This window comes from Tachysurus fulvidraco, chromosome 21, assembly GCF_022655615.1.
Source record: "Tachysurus fulvidraco isolate hzauxx_2018 chromosome 21, HZAU_PFXX_2.0, whole genome shotgun sequence".
NCBI lineage: Eukaryota > Metazoa > Chordata > Actinopteri > Siluriformes > Bagridae > Tachysurus > Tachysurus fulvidraco.
In genome coordinates, this window is record NC_062538.1 from 17,855,115 (window position 1) to 17,880,874 (window position 25,760).

The 25,760-nt window shown below is 40.7% G+C and overlaps 1 protein-coding gene across 1 annotated transcript; it reads right to left on the bottom strand.

Annotated features, from left to right (window-relative positions):
• Positions 1-868: 868 nt before the first annotated feature.
• On the bottom strand, positions 869-24,965 carry ehmt1b (euchromatic histone-lysine N-methyltransferase 1b). The gene is given in 29 exon segments (XM_027142414.2): positions 869-2,426; positions 3,026-3,201; positions 4,301-4,379; positions 4,470-4,556; positions 4,646-4,761; positions 5,354-5,431; positions 6,617-6,761; positions 7,849-8,016; positions 8,864-9,018; positions 9,343-9,447; positions 9,547-9,648; positions 10,118-10,240; positions 10,339-10,445; positions 10,532-10,614; positions 10,800-10,988; positions 11,350-11,576; positions 11,668-11,811; positions 11,978-12,123; positions 12,673-12,822; positions 13,812-13,929; positions 14,035-14,106; positions 15,002-15,157; positions 15,410-15,543; positions 18,242-18,407; positions 18,917-19,407; positions 19,513-19,600; positions 24,781-24,820; positions 24,822-24,844; positions 24,846-24,965. Coding segments are annotated over 29 exon segments (3,960 nt in total). The 5' UTR covers positions 24,951-24,965; the 3' UTR covers positions 869-2,239.
• Positions 24,966-25,760: the final 795 nt, after the last annotated feature.

The following is a 25,760-nucleotide window of genomic DNA, read 5'->3' on the forward strand; positions in this document are numbered from 1 at the left end:
CATGATTCAGACATCAGTCAAAACAGCTACCAAGATTTAATTTGATGCAACCACCATTGGGCTTCAACTCAAATTAAAATCATCATTCTACTCTTTTTCTAAATTCCTGGAAACTCCAGAGTTCTGATTTTTTGGGATTTTGTTCATATCATTATAAGGCCAAACCAAACAATAACCCATTTTTAGGGGTTCAATAAAAAGAATGTTTCTTTAATAACACACAAACACTTAAAATCTTAAGATGTACGTCCATCTACAGCTTGGGGAGTATGGAAATATCTGAGCAACCGTTTGATGTTTTGCCTTCAAATCCCAATAACTTCACCAAGATGTAGGGCCAAAAGTGCTTTGCCCCCTTAATCGCTGCTTGCGAATATTCATTCATTCATTCTCTACCGCTTATCCGAACTTCTCGGGTCACGGGGAGCCTGTGCCTATCCCAGGCGTCATCGGGCATCGAGGCAGGATACACCCTGGATGGAGTGCCAACCCATCGCAGGGCACACACACTCTCATTCGCTCACGCAATCACACTACGGGCAATCTTTCCAGAAATGCCAATCAACCTACCATGCATGTCTTTGGACCGGGGGAGGAAACCGGAGTACCCGGAGGAAACCCCCGAGGCACGAGGAGAACATGGAAACTCCACACACACAAGGCGGAGGCGGGAATCGAACCCCCAACCCTGGAGGTGTGAGGCGGACGTGCTAACAACTAAGCCACCGTGACCCCCCGCATACAAATATTATTATTATTATTATTATTATTATTATTATTACTACTACTACTACTACTACTATTATTAGTAGTAGTAGTAGTAGCAGTTGTAGTAGTAGTAGCCAAAAAAAAAAATCCACAAAAAGTGCACTGTTTATTAGAAGTAAATTTATTAGAAAAAAAAAAATATATACAACCACCATCGTCTCTGTTGAAGAAAAAAAAAAGAGCATTTTTTTCTTTTCTTTTTGCAGTGTTTTGGATCTACATGGCAGAATGAGCACAATGGTTGTGTGACTATACTATCAACATTAAAAAAAAAAGACAGAGCTTCACCATCAATATGAAATCATTCAACATAACAAAATGGGTACAGGTTAACAACGTCATCATCTACAGTTAGAAAACCGGAGGTAAATTTAATAAAAGTTAACAGAACAAAAAAAAAGAAAACATTACTGGTTAATCTTAGTTCAGAATGTGTATTCTCACATTGAGTTATAAAAAAATAAAAACAAACAAAATCTTTGTTCAGCACCATTTGCAGTATTCGGTAACCACAAATTCCATATCTGCAATTCCTATCAGACTAATGTTAAAAGTTTTGACATGGTTATTATGAAGGAAAGAAAGACCGTCGCCTCTGAGATGAGTTTGTCCACTCCTGGAAGTCGTAAAGTAGGGTCAGTCAGAAGTCCTCTCGTGACCAAGTTACAGTTTCACAGCAATGGAACAGCGTAAGAAGCTTTTCGGGTTTAATCAGCATCATGCAGGAGCCAGCTCAAAATGGGCAGTTTGTCTCTGAGGCTCGCAATCCGTCGCACGGTCTGTGCAGGATTACGAGAATACATCCAGCAGATGGGAATCGATTGACAAACACTGGCAAATAAATAACGTCCAGCACCGATTAGAATTTAACAACACGAACAGACGCTTACAATGAGTCAAATTAAAAAAACAAAAAAAAAAAACAAAAAGGGGTCATATGTTCATCACACATCCAGCTATTTTGAAAATACAACACATTTATTTGGGGAAATTAAAAAAAAAAAATTTTAAATGATCAAATATTGTCATTTGGAATTTCTAACGCTTCATCGTAAGTTCCTGCAGAACCAAGTCCTTGAGAAAATGTAGGTGTGCATCTCATATCGGGAATAGAATTAAAAGTAAACATATCACGGCTTTTGCATTGTGCCTGGATGCCTGTAACGTTGGTTAAAACGTCGTCTTCTGCATGTTCTTCAAAAGACACGGAGTCATGCACAATCCTGCAGCGGGCTCGGGGACGGCCTTGGAGCACGACCTCGGCTTTCTGAGAGCCGACGCGCTACAGCGCCGTTTTATTCTTCGTTAACAAGGAATATCTGTACATGTGCATAACCCTTCATCTATCGAGTTAAAACCAAGAGCGTCAAAGCCAATAAAGGCAAGTGGTCCAGGCTGCTTCTCTGCTAGGATTCCCCTGCTGAGGTGTGTGGCTGGTAGATGGAGGATAAGTGCAGGAGCATGTCAAGGCTCAGGTGGGGCTGGGTGGTGTGGTAGACGAGCTGGTATCTGGAAGGGTGGTGGCCTGCTGTTCTTCTGGTGTGCTGTCTGCCTGCTGCTGAGCGATCGCAACCACCGAGTGCTTACACCTAGACGAGCCGCACTGGCAGCTGAACAGTTTGCCCTTCACGTCCCAGAAGTGGTCTCCATAATCAAACCTGGAGACGAAGCAGTGTCAAAGCATCAGATTTAAAGAGCAAGCATAAAGATGCACTCCATAAGCATGTAGACTTTAATGTAACGGAGTCCCTGTTATTGTTAATGTTACAGCAGCTAACATCATCATTAGGTACTGACCATACTGACATAACATACTGACTGTTCATGCACCGACACTGGAGACTCCTTCCATAAATGTTAAACAATCACCTTACAGAAATCTATTTATTATTTCAGTCACCATAATGAGTCCCCGTGAGTCCCTATGAACTAACGGTTTTTAAATGAGTGCAGGAATATAAACCTGTGATGTGAATTACAGACTGGTATCAGTTAACATCTTGACATGACTTTTATATGATTAAGTAACTCCGAAAGCTAGAAAGTGGGATCTTGGATGCAGCACATCTCCTTTTATTACACAGCGAACGAAAATTAAACCCAATTCTCTCAAAAAAAAAAAGTCTCAAATTTGCTAATATATTCCATTCAACCATCTATATTTACCCCTCATTACACTGCACTGATGAGACGCTAACGAGAAGCTAATGACTGCAGATTAGAAACGCTGTCTCGGAAATGCAGAGGCACGGCTCACCCTAGCTCGTCTCCGGCACTGATGTTCTTGCTGGCGAAAAACGCGATGTGCGGGAAGCGAAGGTCCTGGTGGGAGGTGAACACTCGGCAGGGGAACAGGTTGGGCTCGCAGTGGTGGTTTATGAACCGGCTGATGTTTCCATAGAAACGGGCGTCTATACAATACATATCACCAACCTGCAACAAAACAGGGAAAGGGGTTAGGGGAAATAAATAAATAAAAAAAGCAATGACTTTAAAACAGCCTTAATCATCTTTAACAATTAAAATAGCAACAGCTTCCAGACCAAAGCTTGACTGCTGACAGTCCTGCGGTTCAGTGGGTAACAATATCAGCTTGAATTAATGGCTATTATGCTAATTGCATCACGTTGTAAGCGGGGCAGTTATAGTGAAGGAATTTTTTTGGATTAGCTAAATATAGTATAAGTACTAAGGAAAGTCGGTTAGTGGAAATAAAAACCTCCGCACTTCCCTTCAGTTCAGTTCAGTTCATCCATGTGAGTCTGGGAGCCAAGAGATAAAGCTCATAACTTTAATATTGGACGGCAGGCTATTTTTAGGAGCATGTTGGAAAAATAAATAAATAAATACTCTAAGAACACAAACCATCCAGTTGAGTGTAAAACACACACTGCAACAGAAACAGGACTCTTCTTCTCTAGCACCGAGGTGGTGGAATAAACGTTTCCTAGATGTCAGAAGTGCTGAGTCACTGGCTGTCTACAAATGACAGGAGAAGAGCTACTTCTTACTAAAGCACAAACTAGCTTTATTATAAAAAACAATTATGCTATAACTCCTCCCAACAGAGTTTGTAGGCTGATGGTCTCCTTTCTGTGACCTAGTGAACCAGTGGTGACTTCAGAGCACTTTTGTTTGTCGCTCTGGATAAGGAAGTCTGCCAGATGCCATAAATGTGAAAAAAAAAAAACAATAGGGAGGCTTAACACACCTAATTATCAGAAGGTTTAACTCTACTGATAATAACACAGTAATAAATGTCTATACTGTTGTATTAACCCCAGTAGAGCCTCCAGCTGTAGCCTGCTTTAGTGTCACTGTCTGCAACACTCACAACCTGCACTAGGTGCCATTTTATGATGCAACAACGTGTGAAATTGAGCTCAAAAGCAACTGCAAACTTTCCCCGTTTCCACCTTAGGGAAAATACGAAGACAGTAGATGCAGAAAGCAACCCGCCAGACCAGCAGCGCTTCACTGAGATGTACCACAAAAGGCATTACGAAGCGGATTGTTTTTAGTCTTGCGCTACCTTGCTGTCCAAGCTGAAAAGGTAGGAATCAATCTCCCTGACATCGGCTTCTGCGTCCGAGATGATTTCCCCAACGTATCTGCGTATAAGAGGACATCAGAACATGTACAAAACTGTACTTCACACACACACACACATCCAGCCACAGAGAGAAATGAGAGAAGCTCACTCGCAGACGAAGGTTCCTCGAGGGATGTCCTGCAATGTCCGAACACCCCAGCCCATTTTTTGAGTCCTGAACAGCTGCAGTCGAATCCTGATGGCAGAAAACATTTGTTAAAAACTACTGAGAAACTTCACATGAGGTTAAACATTAGGTTGCTCGTGGTGACACGACGGCGCTACCGTAGTCCGTTTTGAACGACGCGGTTCTTGCAGGTTCTCCAGCAGGAACAGGCATGGTTGCACTCGAAAATGAAAGGTGGCTCTTCGGAGCAGAACTCTGGCAGTAGGCGGCTCTCCTGAGAGCGAACACAACAGGTCAGTGAGTCCTGAGCGTGTCTGACACATACACTACACTACCATTCAAAAGTCTGGGATCACTTAAAAGAGTCCTTGTTTTCCAAAGAAAAACCCATGATCAGGTGATTTTAAAGAAAGATCTACATTGTCGAACAGAGGCCCGTTATCAGCAACCATGAGTACTCTGTTTCAACCTCATGTTAGATTTGCTAATCCACGTTAATCATTTTACAAGGCTAACTGTTTATTAGAAAGCGCCTTTGCAATTGTGCTAGCACAGCTGAAAACAGACGTACTGATTAAAGGGAGCAATAAAAGTAGTCTACTTGTGGTTTGTTTAGTATCCGGGGGCACCTGGAGATTTGGCTTCGTTTACAGGCACAAAATGGCCAGAAAGAAAGAAGCGTCTTTCTTTTCATCTTAAGAAAACGGAGTGTGAGGCTACGATGCACAACAAAAAAAAACAAGTAAATTTGATCCCAAAAGTGATCCCAAACTCTTGAACTGTGGAGCAACTTCACGAGATCAGTAACATTGATACTGAATAGAAGAATTTTGTTCTGAATGTGGACACAAGATATTCAGCCACACCTTGTCATACCAGCAGCGCAGGCTGAGCTGACCGCACATGCAGCTGGCCGAGGAGCAGTCGTCTTTGCAGACGCAGTACTGGAAAAGACCAAACGTCAGGCCACCGATTTAGAATTCAATAGAACTGTATGAAAGAGCAATTCTGTCGTATTAATAAAAGGCTCGTCTTCGGAGCACATACGGATGTTATTTATGAGGATTTTGCGGTGTCTATTCCATTATTTTTGGTATCCTTTATATGACAAGCAAAAGTCTGTTTTTAAATATATAAAATAATATAAAATAATATTTAAAAAAGAAAAGTGATCTTTTAAACCAAGAGCGTCACTGAAAAAAAAATATGATTTTAAGAAATATGATTGAATTATTACTTTGCTCCAGGAAAGTGTTAAAAAAATAAACAAACACTCAGAGATTTCCTGTAACAAGGCTGGGGATATTTGTAAGGGGATCTTTGACCTACAAGCACCTTAATGTTCTTATGTTTGCGCATGTAGACGTCCCTCTATAATTCGTTTAATTACTTTTTGGTTTCGTGAACAATTTCAGAGTCGAAAGCCCTATTCGGACGAGATTATTTCTACGTGGGGACGTGGGGGTAAAGTAATTATTACCAGAGCTTCTCTGTGATTTTAGTCCCGTCCGAATGCGCCATCTCGGTAATCATTACGGACAATGTCAGTAAAGATTACGGCGACTTTTACCTTCTGTAAAAAGGTCCGGAGAAATTACCTCAGGTAATACTAATCCCGTCCGAATAGACCCGCTGTAAATATGTACGGTAAAATTCCGTCATTTCCTGTTTAAAAGTAGTTTTTGGTGCGTTTTGCAAGCATGGACGCGCTTGAAACAGGAAGCAACGTCATACGCACATGACGACAAGGAGGTTACTGTGGTGTGTAAAGCGAGTTACCCCTCCCACTTCTGCTAGTTTTACTGAGATGTCTTGTCCCGTGCGAATTGGCCAATTAATATTACAGACGTCCTGAGATAAAATTGCATTACTCCACGTCCCCACGTAAAACTAATCCCGTCCGAATAGGGCTGAAGTCTGGAGTATCCTCTTGTAAAAACTCCGTACGTGGCATACCACACGTTACATAGGACAACAGATAGGTGACAACAGATCCTGACTTAGATTAACATAGATTACATAGATAACATAGATTAATCTTACACAAAAGAGACAAAATACCACTCAAATACACACCCACCCATCGTGTGCTCTTTTCTCACTAATAGAAATATTATAAGCTGCTTTACCTGTAAGTGGGTGATGTTTTTGTCAATGTTTATGGGTGAGGTGACACAGCTATCAGGCACGTATTTGTAGTCGTTGGGGCAGGGCTCGCTGTCCACAGCATTCACACATGGCACAGGTACTCGCTCATAACCTCGAGATATATCCCTGAGTACAGGCAGATAAAACAGATTTTGTATTCGTCACCATAAAACAGCAGAGTAAAACGAGAAAGTCAGGAAAGGTGAGTCAGTCAGTAATCCAGTAAGTCAGTCGTTAAGTAAAAGAGTAAGTAATACAGTAACTAAGTCTGTACACTGGTAATAAAAGTAACCAAGTCAGTAAGTAAATAAGTATATCAGTAAGAAACGGGACCAAAGTAAGCTAGTATGTCAGTAGAAATGTAAATTACGCAGGTCAGTCAGTCAGTCAACCAAGTAAGGTAAGTCAGTAAAGCCTGTAAGTGAAATAAATCAGTCAGAAAAAAAAAAGAGAGTAAGAAAGAGTCATCAGTAAGTCAAGTACGTCAGTAACTAAAGCATGACGGTAACTAAAGTGAGTCAGTAAACCAGTAAATAAAGTAAGTCAGTGAGTCAGTCTGCAAGTATAAAGTAAGTAAACTCACAAAATACCCAAAATAAACCAAAGCAAAACAAAATGAAGACATGTATAGAAATATTTTTTATATATATTTTATATATATAGAAAAAATATACAATAAATAAATATTTAGTACAATTTAATATATTATTGGTTTGTTTATATTTATATATATATATATATACATACACACACACACGTATGTAATAGAATATATGTAAATAAAATTACAAATCAATTACACTAAGCTTGTCTAACCCTAGCTTTAAGTGGCATCAGAAAGGGGGAATTAAAATAGAGGTGGTTGTTTACATTCTCTTTATTTTGTGTTAACTGCCCCACTTATTAATGTCCCTGGGCTAACAGATCGAAAAGCTACAGTTAGCCCCTTCTGGAAAAGCACATGATTTGTTGTAATTGTATAACTTCGAAAATACGATTATACCGGACAGGATTTGCTGGAATAAAAAAGTAATAAGATAAGATATTCCTTTATTCGTCCCACAATGGGGACATTTCTCACAAGAACACAAAAAGCCTGAGAATAAAAAACTATGACACGACATCATGAGGACTGAGAGGTACAATGCTGTAATGATAAAATGAGAAGTGTAATAATATGCAAGTTTTGAACTAGTATGATGGTTCAAGCCACCTGTTGAGGAGCTTTTCTCCTGAGGTATGTCCTTGACCGCTTGCCTCCTTCTGCCTCTTGCTGGCTTGCAAAGCGTTCCACACCTTGGAGTTCTGGCTGCAGCACTCTAGTGGCGAGTCTCCTTCCCTGTTCTTTAGGTTCGCGTCAGCACCCCGCAACAGAAACAACCTGCAGTTGGTATAAAGTTGAGACACTACTTACTTTAGTAGTAGATAGTAGTACTTAATACTAGGATTAATTTTTTATTTTTTTTTAATAAAATCATATGCTTAACTTTATGCTATCAATCGCTAATAAATTTCTTGTCCATGAAACAAGTTATCATGTTATCGCGTTCTTTATTTCTGTCTTTCTTTCAAACAGACAAACTCTCTCCTGAACAGCTTTATCTCTGTCTGTTACAAAGTGTTCACACCAAAGACTCCTGCCATGAATGTTAAATAAACGTCACCTTATTAAAAAAGCTTAGCTCGCTCAAATGAGCTCAGGATTTATGTTATGGCCAAATCATGGCTCCTTATCCTCTAACTATATTTTAATTGGAAAATCTCATCCATTTTCTAAACTGTTTATCCTACTCTGGGACCCTTGATTCTATCCCTGGGGACTTGGAGGACTAATCGCGCACACACAATCGCGCACACACACTATAGACAATCAGCCTATGATGAATGTCTTTTGGAATGAACACACAAGTGGGAATTAAACCCCGAGATTGGAGGTGTGGTGCAAAAGTGCTAATCACTAAGCTACTGTGTTTCCCTAATCATCACAATAACGATAAACGTCACCTTGACCATACATACATACTATATATTAGCAGAATAGCGGTATGCCACTATAGATACCTATATCCTATATCTACTCTAATCTGAACATTTTAATGGATCAGATCATCATCCCAGCACAGTATACCCCTCTGTAAAAATTCTTGAACAGTGTGAAAGTGTCTTCTGAGCTGTCAGTCATCCAATGGAGCAAGCGTTAATTGGCGTTCTAATCAGGTTGCACTCACGAGACACATTCCACCCGGTTTTCCCGTGATGCGATGTGCAGTGGCGAGTCTCCATGCACATTAACGGTGTTAAGATCACACTTGGCACTCAGAAGGACATCAGCGATCTCCACACAGCCAGAGAAGGCAGCCCAGTGCAGACAGATGTTCTCCTCCTACCAAGATAAAACTCTATGTTATATAATAATGTCCAAATGTAACCAAAGGAATAGGCAGTGTATAATGTCTTAAAAGCCTGACTAATTCTGGTGTAGTAGAATGATGTCCTATCTGTGCTGTCAGGTTAAAATAAGAAACCAAATGACCGATCAAATTGATTTGTTTCTTAAATATAATGTTCTTAATGTGTCGAACATTGAAGATGCGTATAAGCATGACAATTTTGTATTTACAAGAGTACATTTTTTAAACTTATAGCTTTCCAGCGATTCGGGAAACTTTGTGTAATTTTATATCCAGATTCGAGGATCCACACTGACCTTGTCTCTGATGTTGGGATCAGCACCTTTCGATAGCAGCAGCTTGACCAGTTCAACGTGTTTGTACTCTGTCGCCCAAATCATTGAAGTCCAGCCACCATCATCCTGCAGACAAACACACAGCTGTAAATCTGCCGGATCCCCAGCTACAAGACTAAAGACTAGAACTTAATGATATGACTATGGTGGGAAACTTTCCTTTACCTGACAGTTTATGTCCACAAGGCCGGTAAACAGCAAGTGTTTTACTATATCGTAATGTCCAGCCTTAGCAGCAAGGTGGAGACACGTAGAGCCTTCAGCATCCTAAAAATGACAGATTGAAAAGAAGAGTTTTATGTTTTTATTCAGAACTTTTTTTAGAATGAATAAACATGTATGTATATGCAGACACAGATCAAACGCAAAGAAAAATAGAGAGATAGAGGTATAGATGGATAGACGGATCAACATACAGAAAGACAGACAGACAAATAAGTAGGCAGGTAGATGAATGGATGGATGGATGGATGATACAGACAGAAAGAAACAGAGAGAGAAAGAGAGAGAGAGAGAGACAGACACAGATGGGTAGGAAGATATATAGGGACAAAAAGATAGACAGATATGCAAACTAGGAGAGACAGAAAAACGGACTGTTAGAAATGCATACAAACAGACAGACACATAGTTTGATAGACAAGACAGATGGACACAAAATGTACAGACAAGCAACAGGTAGATAGATATATAGACAGACAGACAGACAGACAGACACAACAAAAAAAACAGAGACCTTGTTGGAGACGATGGCTCCAGCTCTCAGTAGGTAGCGTACTGTATCCAGCTGATTGTTCTCACAAGCCTCCATCAGTGGTGTGCGCTGGTCCTCATCACATATGTCAAGGTTAGCGCCGGCCTGACACGCATACAGAAAGAAAATGAAACCCTAGATGGTTAGAGTTAATGTACATGGTTAAGTTTAAACCTCTGTACATGAGGTGCACTAATACTGACCTGGACCAACATGTGGCAGACCTCCTGATGTCCAGCCTCAGCTGCTACATGGAGAGGTGTACGGTTGCTCTGGCTCTCCATCTTAAAATTTGGGTCAATTCCATCCACTGGAAACAGAGAACCATATGCATCATTAAGATTGCCATGAAGGGTGTAAAAATCTATATGCTTTTCAAAGGACACAGCATCATACCAAGCATCATTAAGACTTTCTGCAGTTCCCCCTGCTTAGCAGAGATATACAGCTGTTTAGGATGAAAGCGAAGCTTCTTGGGCCTAAAAAGCAGAAACAATACAGACATCACATCAAACATGAACATATGGCTTATTATAAATAACATGAAAAAAAAAATTAAACTCAGACTCGTAGAATTTATACTTATGTGGACCATGGTACAAGTGTATTACAGTATTATAAAAGTGTAACAAAGAGTGTTTCAGTTTCAGTCTATTTTTCTTACTTCTCTGCATCCAGTGCCAACAAAATGGTTTCCAGAGTCTCCTTAGGCGGTGCTATAGAGGGTCCAGCCCCAGCTCCTATGTGCTCTGGCCTGCTGGCTTCGAGGGTGAGTAATCCATTCCCAGCTTCAGAAGGTCTAGATAAAGTGCTATCAACGCTCCCTTCTCCCGATAACGAAAGGAGAGACAACCTTAAAAATCATACACACAATGGTGTGAGCATTTACATTTGGTGATGCCCACAAACCTCCACAAATTGCAAAGCACACAAACTTGAAAATGTCCAAAACAACGAATGGACATTAAAAGACCACTTAATCTTCCAGTAATGCAGCTCAGCCACTGCAGATAACAAAGACAGACACATTCTTCATTTATAGGGAGCCATTTCTTTTGTCCTAACTGAATGGCTAGTTTTATTTGTTTTTATTACAGAATTGTTTTAGAATTTAGTCTAATCCAATTAATGTTATTTAATGAACCGAATCTAATGTTTTGTGTTAACTACTACTATAATTGTGTTGCCATTCTAAACCACAGGAATACCCATACCCTCCAGTGGTGGTGTCTGCTTTGCCCTCCGAAGTTGCCGGGGTGCTCGGGCTCTGGCTCTCCGGCACTGTAGAGGTGGTGTCTGCTTTAGCGATGGTGACCTCTTTGGCCTTGCCGACCTCCTCGCCGCAGTGTGGACAGAAGCTCTGACCTTTCAATACTGACGCGCAGTGCCGGTGAAAGCGGTGAGAGATGTTCACCTCTGGTTGGCACTCCATGAAGGTTCCCTAGAGGAAAATTTCCATCAAATTTCTAGGAGCAACAACAGGGAAATGAATAAATGATCACCCTGCAGCTCGAAGCTACAGGTACACTCACCGCCCTACAGAAGTAGCCACAGCCAGGGCAGCACTGATGTTTGATCATTCCTGTGCGATGCTCCTCACACAGCACCAGCAGCTGCACGGAGTTTGACGGCCTCATCATCTCGTGCTTCAGAACTGCACTTTGACACCGACTCAGCTACACAAGAGTAAAGCTGGAGTGAACTCATGCGCGATCATGCAAAGCCTTTTTATTGCACTACTACAGATCAAAGTGAAGAATGATGCCTATAGCTACTATATCATGTCAGTTGGTGTTGATTAATTTTCCATAATCTATCATTTTCTGCACTGTAGGCTCTCACCTGTCCATCCACACTCTCTGTGGCCATACACTTCCTGTCAGCCAGCGTGAGGATCTCCCGGCTCTTGGGTGTCTCGATGCGGCAGCTACACAGCGGAAGCTCCTGTACCGTGTCCGCCACCGAACTCTGTGCTGTGCTAGACAATTCTACACGACACATAACACGTGCCTTGATTAAGAGAAGCTGAACAACTTAATGTAAAGTTATGCACGTAATCGGTTCTTTTAAATCACAACGCTTGGTGCATTTCATTAAAATAGAAGTCTGAATAAATTTTTTACATTATGTTCTACAAATCAAAAATCTCCAACTAAATTAGAGACTTTCGGTTTGTTGAAATCTTTCACGGGTACATTCAGATCAAATAAAATATATATAAACGTAATTATGGGCATAACAGTATTTAGTATTATTTTCACATAAAACTGGAAAAGATTTCTAGCATACTGGGGTATTTAAAAATAGCCCTTGAACACAGGTGGAAGTATTCACCACCACCAGGGGGCATCCTTTCATCTTTGTTGTACTGAGAGCACTCCATTGATGAGTCATCGTCAGCACAGGAACAATATCTAGAAATCGTAACAGTATTTTCAACTTCTGATTATGTGGGGGAAAAAAAGAGACGCTTGTCAACTTGGGATTCCCAATGTCCAATGTCTCTCAAATTCAGTATGAACAAAATCAAGGCTCACCCTTGCTTTCGGATTTCAGCAAGGCATCCTGGGCTTTGAGGTTAAGCGACTCTAACGGAACCTCTGTGTACTCCTTTTCTTGGTCAGCAGGGGCAGGAGGAGGAGCAGGGGTTTGCTCTGGAATCTCGAACCGAGTCTGGGCATTCATACCTAAAAGTGGAAGATCAGATACAGAAAGAACTCAACATTATTATATTAAATCAACATATACTCAGTGCAACTGAAAATACCAGACCCGGCCCTAGCATGACGGTCAGTGATCACTGGCTTACACTACCTTCAACTAACATAAGGTTTTATCTCTTTACACCTGGAACATGATTAATTCCCTGATTACCAAGTTACTGACAGCTTTCAGAGTTAGACAAATTCACAGTTGTGCCAAGCCTTTGCCTATAAGCACCATGGAGACTCAAAAAATATGTGGAAAAAGTTTCTGTTAGCGGACGAGACCGAAATAGAACGGCTGCTTTTAGTAGAACCCCAAGATTACTCATCACCCTGACAACAACAAATCTCACAGTGAAGCACGGTGATGGCGGGATCATATTGGGAATTGGGAAACTTCTTCGGTTGCTTGTTTGACTAATGTCCTCCTTATCTGATAGTCAGCCTCCTTGTGTCATAATTGTTACATTTTTCATTAATGGATTTAATGGTCTGTTGCACATTCAAACTTTGGGATTAACCAAACCCTAGTTGAACTTTGTCCTTAGTCTTCCTGATGCTGTTTATTTAGCTATGATCTCTGATGCCCCTTTTACCTGAGGCAGTTTGAGTGCTGGTTCAGAGCCAGAGCCTTATTTTAGAAACAGTTCTTTGTTTCGACTGCCAAAGCACCGGCTCTGAACCAGGAAACGTGGTTCTTAAGTAGCACCAAAACGTTGCTGGTATAGACTTAAGAACCGCTTGCGTCAGGGGCTGTGGGCGGGGCTACTGTTAGCACATTTGATAATATACCTTAAGTATACTAATGTTTAATACACTTTTACTTTACCGCAATATGATCAATTATCAGCACACATGATAGTAGTTAGCTACATGCTCTTTTTGGTGGAAAAGGGTTAGGACAGACTCCAATTATGTAACTAATTATGTAACCTCTGGTGCTAGATGCACACTTACAAATATTACTCTACCTGAAATCTCCATCGATTTTGTCTTCAACTTCTTTTTACGTTTTCTAGCAGGCCGGAGCCAAGGGCTGTCAGATCTGGCCTTCTTTTTCACCTTCTTCTTTAAGCTGGATTCAGAACTCTGAGACAGACAAAAATGTATTTAATACTGCAGGGCTTGGAAAACTGCTCGACAGGTTCAGAAGGATATTAAATCTTTAGATGAAAAGATGTCAGGTGCGCTTACCAAATCTGACTCATCTTGCTCTTCTTCCCCTTCTTCTTCTGCAGTCTCTTCAGACTCGTGCTCTTCGCCAAGCTAAATCGTGAATAAACAACAAACAAATGCGTGCGTCTGGGAAAATCCCTCATGTGGTCAACTTTTGACACTTTCTACTATATATATATAGCTTTGAAAATAACGCCTTCCTAAGCATGAAATATCTTTCACTTTTGCTTGTATCTCGGTCACAAGTCATGTTCTAGCATTTTAAAATTCCTCCAAAATGAGGAAAGGGGAATTTGAGGATTTCGATTGAACCCCACCAAAATATGCCTTCTACATTTCTAATCTCGTTAAGCTTTATAACCTCTTCACTGCACTGACATTTCTTCATGTTATCATTAGTGGGTAAATAATCGCTTTGGTTTTAATTCTGTAAATTGAATTCTATTGGCTTCATCACATCACATTCTTTTGATGACTCGATGGTACACGTGAATCTCCAACATGCTTTGTAGCTGTTATATGATTTCAAACAGAATTAAAGGTATGTCTATCTTGCTATGATCCATAAATATCGAACTATGTCCTGACTTACAGTCAGCCAGACAGGACAAGTTTAGTAATTGGATTAAATCAGCTATAGCAAGAAATCTTTTTTCCAGACTGCCTCACGTATACTTTTTTATACACTTACTTTCTTCCCCCGTTCAGTCTAGCCGATTAAGCGTCAGGCTCTTTTCTTTTCCTTATTTCACCATAATAGGAGGAAGAAGGACAGCTATGTCTTCTATCATTTTATCTATGTAAGGAGTCATGTTATCTTATAAATGTGAAATTTTGACCCTAACTTTTAGCACAGCCAATGAGTATTGTTTAGATTGTAAGACGATGACTTGCTTTAGCGGACTGCAAAAAGTTTCCCTCTCACATATATTAGCCTGAAATTCTACAGGCTGGTGAGGATAAACAAGCAAAAAAAAATCCACACCTGTGGGATTGATTCCAGTCTGCTGTCCTCCTGGGATGCTTCAGCTGTTTCTTCTTTTCCAACCGTGTCTTCTTCATCTTCGGATTCGTCTTCTGACTCTGATTCGTCAGACTCGTTCTCTGCCCGTTCACCGTTAACCTGCATGGCCTCTTTTGGCTGATGCAGAGAACACGATTGGAAAGAGACCTGTTAAACACCCACACGTCCATGACAGCTTGGAAACACCCATTGTCTTCACCCATCAACAAAGCAATTCAAGAATACAGCAGGAGGCACAGGCAGGGGCCAAGATTGCACTGAACCTCCACATGCCACAGTGAACATCCCCAGATGAACTTGCGAGATTAACCAAAGTTTCTAAAGATATATCAAGGTTCTATGTAGAGCTGGTGTGTCTGGAATGCTGACCTGAGGAGTGGGTGAAGACTGGGGCACACACTGGAACATTTCCAGCACTGTGCGCTGCTTTAGCACTTTGGTCTTCTTCTTGGGAACAAGGCTGTATGTTCCCATCTTTCTCTTCTTTTTCCTCAACATAGATGCTATGAAGTAAGTAAAAATCTGCAGTCAAATACCAACACATCACTACATGCAAATAAACCAGTTTAAACAGCCGTGTCTCTCCCCCCCCCCCACTATAATTATTACTACGTTGTATAATTCATTGCAGTTCCATTAGTACTGCTGGCACCCTTCAAAAAACGTGCTAGAACGAAATCCGTTCTTTTTGGGAAAATATTTTTCCTCAGAGACAATATAATATTAATCTGTAATAAAAAAAAAATCCTTGAAGATTTCTAGATCGAGGTGTCCAAACTTATCCCAACCAAACAGAAGCCACACTGAAAGCCAAGGTCAACTGATTAAAAAGGTGGAAGCAGGTGTAGCTCTGCTTGAACTAAATGAAAACTTGCACCCACACCTGTCCTTTATGAATATGATTGGACACCTCCTAACAAATATGTCTTTTAACACCTCAGACTTTATCTGAGGTTGCTCACATCATCTATCACGATGAGGAAAGCCAAAACTCTTTCAATAATTTATAAAAAAAAAAAAAAAAAAGACAGATGACTGTCGAAATTTGACGTTTGGCACAATAAGGCACGTAAAAAAAAATTCTAAATGTTTTCATAAAAGTATGAGCATACACCCTCCCTATGTAATGGTGAACAATACATATTAAGAATGTACTCACTGTACATATCCATCAAGATCTAGCAAACTGTGAGGGACTTTTCTGTACCCAGTCTTCAAGACATTCCACAGGTTTTCATAGGATTTACATCCTGGCTCTGACATTTCAAAATGTTGGTATTCTTCTGAAGCCAATTCCTTTGTTGGATGCTCATTTTCAAAAGGTGAAATTTTCTTCTTTAGCGGTCTAAAAAAAGTCCTGCAGGTTTGATAGTTAAGTCGTTTGGTATGCTTGTACGATGCTTTGCCATGGGTATGGTGTTGCTTGGGTGATAAGTGGTCTTGTTTCTCTCTCTCTCTCATTTTCTATCGCATATCCGAACTACCTAGGGTCACGGGGAGCCTGTGCCTATCTCAGGTGTCATCGGGCATCAAGGCAGGATACACCCTGGACGGAGTGCCAATCCATCGCAGGGCACACACACACTCTCATTCACTCACGCAATCACACACTACGGACAATTTTCCAGAGATGTCAATCAACCAACCATGCATGTCTTTGGACCGGGGGAGGAAACCGGAGTACCCAGAGGAAACCCCCAAGGCACGGGGAGAACATGCAAACTCCGCACACACAAGGCGGAGGCGGGAATCGAACCCTGACCCTGGAGGTGTGAGGCGAACGTGCTACCCACTAAGCCACCGTGCCCCCCTGGTCTTGTTTCTGTACCAGAGAATTTTTTTCAGACAGTTATGCTCAAAGGTGTCTACCTTGGTATCATCAGACAACATTTTGTCACGTTTTGTTAAATATAGGCGGTATAGATTCGAGAGACTTTCCTCTCCTGAGAACAGGGTTTTTCTGGCCACCCTACTCAACAGCCCAGACATAAAGAATAAGAAAGATTGTTGTCACATGTAGGGAGTATCCTGTACCTGCCAAACATTTCTGCAGCAGGTCCTTTAAATGTTGCGTAGGTCTTTTGACAACCTCCCTGATGAATTTTGGTCTGAATCTTTTGTCAGTTTTATTCTTGGTAACAACTCTGAGATTTTTTTCATTATCCCCTTTTGTGGATGATGGCCTTTGTAGTGTCCAGTGGTATATCTACAAAATACGATATGTATTCTCTCCAGATAGATACCGTTCAACAATGAGGTCTTGTAACATCGTTTGTAAGTGTTTGGTGGACCATTGCTTTAAAAATGGGATGAAATCAAGAAGATCCCAAGAAAATCTTACAGTAACTGCTAAATTTTATTTGGGTTAATTAGAATCAGTCAGATCTTTGCAATTCCCACCCATCACCGAATCACATGACATCTACAGTACCATCTGGGTAGGGTGGAGATAAACAAGTGCTTCCTCCTGAAGTTAAGCCAACCGTGACATCTTTTTGAACTCTTGCTCTTGCACCTTCACAAGGCAGAATGAGACCTTCAAAAACACTCACAGATGTTGGCCTAATCTCGTTGTGAGTGACAGGGGACAGAGAGACGCACTCCCGACCACGGACTACTGTGGAACTGTGTGATTTTAAACGCACGATCTCCAGTTGATAATGCAGACTTTACATTTCTGTTGAGCCACACAGAAATTACAATTACTTCCCTGATGTCAGGTGTATAGTAAATATTTCTGAACTTTTGAATTGTTAATGTGCTTGGTTGATTCTTAGCACAGTGAAATGTGGCATTATAAATGGGTTTGCATACAATGGGTCTGTAGACTTATGTCCATTGTTCTTGAGTTTTTAACTGTACAAGACATTCTGTATGCAAACGTAGAATTATAAAAGGTGGTCTGTATGGAAGAGTGGCCAAGATCTATTACAGGAAAAGTCTCAGTGCTGTTACTCTATCCAAGGCTTCGCTAAATATTAACAAAGGTGTTTGGTGGTCATTTGTATCCATAACTATTTTAGAAAGCTTTCTTTATTTGTGCTAAAATAATAAAACTGTACCTTTTTGATTACAGTCAAAATAATAATAAACGTTATTACGTGGTATTTATTTACGTCAATTTTTATGAAGGGTGCCAGTATTACCAGAGCTTCTTAGATTGTGCTGCTCGAAAAAAAATAAAAAATATCGGTATTGAACCTGTGTGTGGCTTGGCTGGTGTGCCGACTGGTGCTGGTGTGGCATCAGTTTGCTTCTGAGGTAGCTGGTTCTGAATGGGAGGAGCCTGCACAAGTGGCTGAGCTTCTGATCGGTCCACACTCTCACCTTTCACCACGCTCGGCTCTTTTATTTCCCTGTTTAAAACCTAGAGAAATCAAATGAATCACTCTGACAAATTAGATGACTGAGATAACCACCTGTTTACACAAGCAAGAGATACTTTGTACTAGTTGCGTTGGCAGATTAGATGCCCAAGCTAAATGTAGCTACGTGCCCTCACCAGCTACACCAACGGTCTCTATAAATATTATACGAGAGGTCAAACATGGGAAGATAAAATGAAACCCTGGTTATTACTTAATTTCTTTTGTATCAAACAGTAAATAGGAACCAATTAAAGCTAGGGACCATAAGTGGGTAACTGAAGAAATATTGGACCACGCATGCTGAAGGGTTGGTTTGATGAACGAACTATATGAGCTATAAATTGGTCAATTTATCTAATTTGCATAGAAAATCTTAGTTTGTTGCTTAATTTTCCTTTCTTATATTTTAAGCTCTACACTGTTGAATAGCTTGATTCTATAAACACTTTCCGAATCTTGATCCACCCCATGAAGTAAGCTCCAAATTGTTAGTTGAACCACACATTACCTTTAGTGCGTGATTAGAGGCTGGCCTGGACATGGTCTTGCGTGCTCTGTGTACTGTCACACGTGGAGGCGTGTTCGTAGCAGTGCCGTTTTTAGTCTCATTTTCCAACCGCCCCTCTGCCAGACTGGGCCCTGTGCTTGCATTAGTCCTTAAAGCTCCCTGGCCCTGGGTTTGGGATGTAGCTGAAAGAGGGAGTGTTTTTGCTGCGTACCCTATGGGTGAGGTTCCCTTAGGGGACCAGGTAGTCCTGTGTTGCGTAGCAGGAGAGTCGTCCTGGGGTTTACTGAGAATATATCCATTACTGCCCACTGTAGAGCCGTGAGGAGGATCAGGTTCTGAAAGTCCATTCTCCATGGTATGCGATTGGGTGGATGACCTTTGGACATCAAGGTCATGCTGAACTTTGTCCGGTTCTGTGCTCTTAAAGGTCCCATTTAGCTCTTCTGCTGTTTTGAAAGGTTCTGCTTGCTTGATTGAGGGCTCTTCAAGCCCTAAATTGATAAAGAAACACATTGTGTATGAAGGTAAAGCAAAAATATGGATCAAATAATCACAAGAATTATAGAGGTGAACAATAAAATCAAAAGTAAAGATACCTTCTTCTGCTTTGCTGTGTGTGTCTTTCATACTGTCAGTCTTCATTAGTTCTCTATTCCCTGTAATCCCTTTGATCAGACCAGCAGGCTGAAAAATAAAAACACTATAATTAGGACATAAATGGCACAAGACTAACAAATTACACTTAATTACCTTTAAAAAGAGACTTATTGTATCTGCAATGTTTTGTAGGTCCTAAGAGCCCACTGTGTTTTAAATTTAGCTCTTATGCCACTCAGTGAGATCCTAGATAGATAGATAGATAGATAGATAGATAGATAGATAGATAGATAGATAGATAGATAGATAGATAGATAGATAGATAAAGTCCCTTTCAACACAACTATGTGATTAGCTAATCATAAACATTTTTAAAAACATTATTTTAATCAGTCTCAGAAGGGGAAAAACACTAGCTCATCCTTTGGGAATGTGTCTCAACAACACAACAGGGTTGGCTGGCAAAGACTCTACTGGAATAGTGAATCCTTTCACATCTAGGTTATTAAGCAATATATTGTGTACAAATGATCATGAAAGATTTGTACAGCCCAAAAGGATTAATCAAGAACCTCAGTCCCAATTCCACGTGAATGGAAAAACAGGAACGAGATATTTGCCCGATTAGCCGTCTTTTCTTTCTGTTTCCTACTGAAACGTGCAAAAAAAAAGTGAAGACATGCCGCTAAAAACCAGATCTCATCAGACCAGTCATTAACGTCTCTCAAGTTACCATTGGTTTCATCCTACCTTCCTCACGTGCACATTTGCTCTCTTTTAGTTGCCCCTGTTGTATTAAATAATTGCATTTGGCCTTTGGCCCAGTTACTGTACAGAGTCCCAGCTGCTCAGTCAACCTTGCACTGAGGAAGTGCCTCATCTCCAAAGCCGGTTTGGTTCCTGCATAAAGTCCTGAATGCACAAATGTCAAAACCAGCACTACAACAACAAATAGCTCCTTTTTTCACATGTGATGTACAAGACCTTTGACCAGAAAATCTGCTCTTCTGAGTCAGTGTTCTCTGAATCAAGTCTCATAAACACACAAACAGAATTGAACCCCTTGATGCCTCAATGTGAATATCTCTCAACAAAGGTGAAAGACATGCATAGCATAGTTATAGATAACCGCGAACAAAGATCTAATTAAGACAAAACATGTCCTGCTGGGATGCCATGCCACTGAACTTGCCTTGCCCAAACAACTTTAAAAAGGTAGGGCATCTGATGCACAAGAGGCAAAGCAGTCTGTCGTGTCAAGGCTCAAAAATGATTCTGCCTTAGCCGGCCTTCTCAACACAGAGCAGGGTTTGCTCCCTCTAGAATGGCAGTCAAAATGGTGCAAGCACATCTATAGTCTCGGAGTTCACTGATCAGTCCAGGACCATTGAGCAAAGAGAGAATGCATGGCCTCTGCAAAACAAACAAACAGGTCAACATTAACAAGATCTACAACCAGCAAAGAAAATCGAAAGAAAACCTGAGAAACATTAAGCAAGTGCTAAACTTGCTGTCCTTTGAGAAGGACAGAAGCAGGCGTGTAGCTCCATCTACTGAAGTAACTGCAAATTATACAAGCACTCAAAACACACTCTCACTCACTCACTTGCCAGCCTTCAACATCTAAATGTAGTGATTTTCAGCAGCCATGCTCAAAGGAAGAAGGTCAGAAGGTGTAGTAATTACAGCAAAATCCAGGCTCTTCCTCTGCCTGCCCCTCCCCCAGCCGTGCCTTTGCTCCCCAGAACCTCCTCATCTGATTGGCAGCTACGCTGGCTGCCTTCCACAAGACACAGAAAATGGCTGCCGTTCGTTGGAGCTGCTCACTCAACAAAAGGTCGATCATTCTTTCTGTTTCCCTCTCTCGCCACAAGGGGAGCCACTTCATAATAAGAGTCCCCCCACACCTAGCCAAGCCTGAGAGGTTCTGGTCCATCAGAACCAAAAACGACGTCGTGAGAAGCAGTCATAGTGAACCGTTGAGCATTTCTGAGCAAAGGGTGCAGCAGTGACTTCAAAACAAGTCTTTCTTTCAGCAAAATCAAAAATCTCTCTACCATCCACTGACATGATGTCCTTCCTCTTTAATCGAGACTTGTGAACATGGACACACCGTTGTTTTTCCACAAAACCCAAAGTGTTGGCAAACTTTTTTTTTTAGATAAGGCTATCTATCTCTGTACTGTTTGAGTCAAGATGTTGCTTACTCCTCATATTATAAAAAAAAATGGATAAAACCAAAAAAAAAAAAAAAGCGCTGGAAATCAACCCATAAAAGCCTCTGAAACTCTTGGTGGTAGTTGGTACCGTCATTTGATACTACTGACTTGTGAAACACTTGAATTTAAACAGCAACCTTGTTGGCTTCCTGTTCTCCAACATACATACCGCATCCAGTACAGATAACAACCCGCATTACTCCTATTCAAAAACAGAACAGTGAAAAAAATCTGTGTTGAACAGTAATTCTATTCAGACTGGATTAGTTTAACAAAGGAAGATGGTGAGATGTCATTATCACCAGAGTAACACTGGGATTTAGTCCCTGCTGAATTGGACATGTCAGGAATTTATATGTACTCTCCAGGCACATGTGGAATGATTACACCGTATAACTTAGCAAAATAACCAACAACCTATATGTCCTGTTGTATCTGACCTTTGGGAAAATATTCCAGTGTGTCCTGTGGGAAAAGAGGATTTGCACTTTTAATCAGTACCATCAGTCCAGAAAAGCACTTTTCTATTGTTTCTGGTCCAAAGATTTCACCAGTGACCTCCCAGACTGTTTTGATTTGCACAACAACAAATGCAATCTTAAAGATGTAATGATATTTTCAAACATGGTCCTTCAGACTATACAAAGCACTGAACCAGTCATAACATGAATTCTGTTTGGGGTAAAAACAAATGTGATGTTTGTAATCAAGTTTTAAAGACATATATGGAGTACGGAAGTAACCGATATGTCTAGAACTTCAGAATCCGACATCCGGTAAGTGGCAGCAAGTCCACGCTTTAGTTCCAGAACATACACAACCCCAAATAATTGCTCTGTTTTTGCACCAACAGCCTGTTGTTCTGCAACTTGAACCACTGGCATTTCCATTAGGACACTTGACCTCAACTTTCCCTATCAGCACATTCCAATTGCTTATATAATGACATCAATGTAGCTCCACAGCTCATCTCGGCTTCGAAGACTCCATTCCAAAACCCTGACATGTCAGGGATAAACTTTTCTCTCCACATCATGAACAACCGACTACTACGGTTTCATTCTTGTAATCTCAGCATTTTATTTCTTAAAGCAAAGGAAGGGAGAAAAAGCTTGGCTGTGTCATTTCAATATCTGTAAAACTTGCTTTGAATTGGTGCTGTTTTTCTTCGCAAGCTCTCCCCCTACAGGCCGAAGAGAAAGCATTTCCAATAGAGGACAGGAGAAAGAGGGAAGGGCCTCGGCTCCCAACCGCCATTTTGTAACCAGATTGTTTACTGGTACAACAGTACACAGTGAAATTTATTCTATGGCTGAAGGAACATGTAGATAGGAGTTGTGCAAACGGAGGCTCGTCTATCAATTATGACAGACTCCTTCATAGCGTCTTTGGAAAAGAACAAAAAAATTAATTGAGGCAAAAAACTTTCAGCTGTACAAATTAGCCCAAACAGGATAGAAACTGCTCCACTTGAGATGCCCGTTTGGTATTAGTGTTCACCTGATGGATAAATGAATTTGCAATGCTGCTGCTCCAAAAATAAATGACATGAAACAGCTCAAGTTTCAAATGTTGTTGCAACACAGGACATGTTCCATTCTTCTAGATGGAGGTCTTTTTTTTCAGATATGCCATTTTTCATTTGAACGAATAAATACAAGTCTTATTGTCTTATTGCTCCAGGTAAAACTCTGTGATGTGTTTCTTAATTACGGCACAAAAGTTAATGAAGAGGGTGAAATCCAAAATCCACTTAAAACTACAAATAAAAGTATAATTAGAGATCAAATCGGTCCACGTGTTAATGTAGAATTGGTCACAAACGCAAGAAGAATGAATAATAAGTCTATATATGATATAGAACGGGAGATTATCCGAGAACCTTCGGCAGACTCGCAAATAATAATAATAATCGTGTACAAAAATGAAAACAAGATCGCAGAGACTTCCCGTTTTTTTATCCACAGAATGATGAATAATGACGCCTTACTGAAGGCAAAGCAAAGACAACTGTGAGAAAAGCAGAAACATAATACAACATCAGCACATAAAAAGGAGGCCACGTTTACAACAAAGACACTTCTTCTCTACTGATGCAAAATAGCCCTCAACAATGTCCATGACACCCGGGGCTCTGCTTTCTTTACTCATCTCAGTGGTTCCTCCAACAAAAGAGAGAAAACTAAACAGATTAATCAGGAACTTTTTCTTGTTCCTCAGCAGGGACATAACCCTTCTTTGCTCCTTCTTTTGCAATCCAAAAAAAATTAAATAAATAAATCTCAATCAACTTCAATAAACCACTACCCCGAAAACTGAAATTCTTTTTTTTCCCCTCAGCATGCCATTCTTTCAGTTTGGCCTGTCTAGCTCAGCAAGCTCAAACCTGCACAAATCAGTTATCTTCCTTCAGACAGCATGGCATATCTGCAACCCTTTCTCTTTACGTCTCTCCAACATTCTTGTGGTGATCATGAGTCATGGAGGAAAGGGAACACACAAAATCACAAAACAAGAATGCTCTCAAACAAAGAATGAAAGATAGCATGCATTTTAAACAAAAAAAATTTGTCTTCTTCGAGACTTCAGAAAGGAGACCGATCGTCCGTGTTGCCTCTCGTAACACAGAACCTAATACAACAACTAATTAAGCACTCATTAAACCAGACAGTGGTACTTCACTGGGTTCTCCCTTTACGAGTTCCCAAGCCGCCAACATTCAAGCCACGCCATCTGACTACTTACACATCTCTGTACCAGAAATACAGGCAACTACACTTAGCTGGAAGCTCTGTGAGCCTCTGGTAAGAGACTTAGTGGTCTCTACTTCAATCCATGGACCAGACCAGTGCATGACTCAATCTGAAGGCTGTCACAAGAGAGCTCCCCTCTAACTAGCACTCTCAATGGTCTGACCATGAATAGAGGGAGAAAAGGCAGATGGTGGAAAAAAGCACAGCCTAAAACCAGCAAATATTCAGAGCCAGCAAGGATGGAGGCTTGAGGTCTTGTTCCATTGCTAAGGGTCCTCTTCCAGCAGCATCATACCTGCTTTCTACCGAGGGCCTCCATTAAGCCTGAGCGAGAGCTTCGAACAGATTGTTCTTCTTTTTTTTTTCCCCACCTCCTCCTGTATGCAGACATTCACCCAGCATGCCGGTCACGTGACCTAGCAGCTCCCTCTGTTGGACAGCTTTGCTAAAGCTCCGACTGAGCATGCTCAGTCAGTTCGAATTTCAATGTTTATTTAATTCTTCCTAAAGCAGGTCACCAATGAAATAATTTTGTTTTGCTCGCAAAAAAACACACACATATATAAAATGAAGAGGCAAAAGGAACGTCATGTCCAAAAACAGCAAGCAGGACCAAGAGTGTGAACAATCCTTAATCTCATCTGGTCAACCCTGAGGTCTTTATCTCTGCTGAGCCTGAGGAGGGCAGGGCTGTCACAAGAGACTTGTGCTGAAGGCCAAAAGAAAGAATGATTTTAACATTTACAGCAGTGGAAAATGGGAGCTGCTAAAAGACTGAATAACCTGACTAATCCAAGCCTTTGGCTTCAACGCAGCCAAAAGGAATCGTTCTGCATCTCTGGACAAGCATCAACTAATCGTGACTCTCAAGCGGTATTATTTCTATTCACTGCTATTATCTGAATGGCTATCAAGGTTATAAATAAATAAAATGTAAAAAAAATAAATAAAAAAAATGCATTTTAGAAGCTTTGAGCTTCGAAGTGTAGGTTAAAGCAGGATTAACTTCCAGGCAATCAGAGTAGTGGTTCTATTTCACCGAATTGGAACGGTATGTTCTTCTAATCCTGCTCATAAAAAAAAAAACATTTCAAAATCTGTGGATTAAATGCCTAATAATAATAATAATAATAATAATAATAATAATAAAAAACTCAAAACATTGTAATCATGCAGGCCACAATCATTCTAGATCATTAGTGTCTACCAACTGTTTTTATTTTTTTCCCGCTTCACTAGATGACTAAGCTCACCAATGGAGCATGCTCAGGAGTC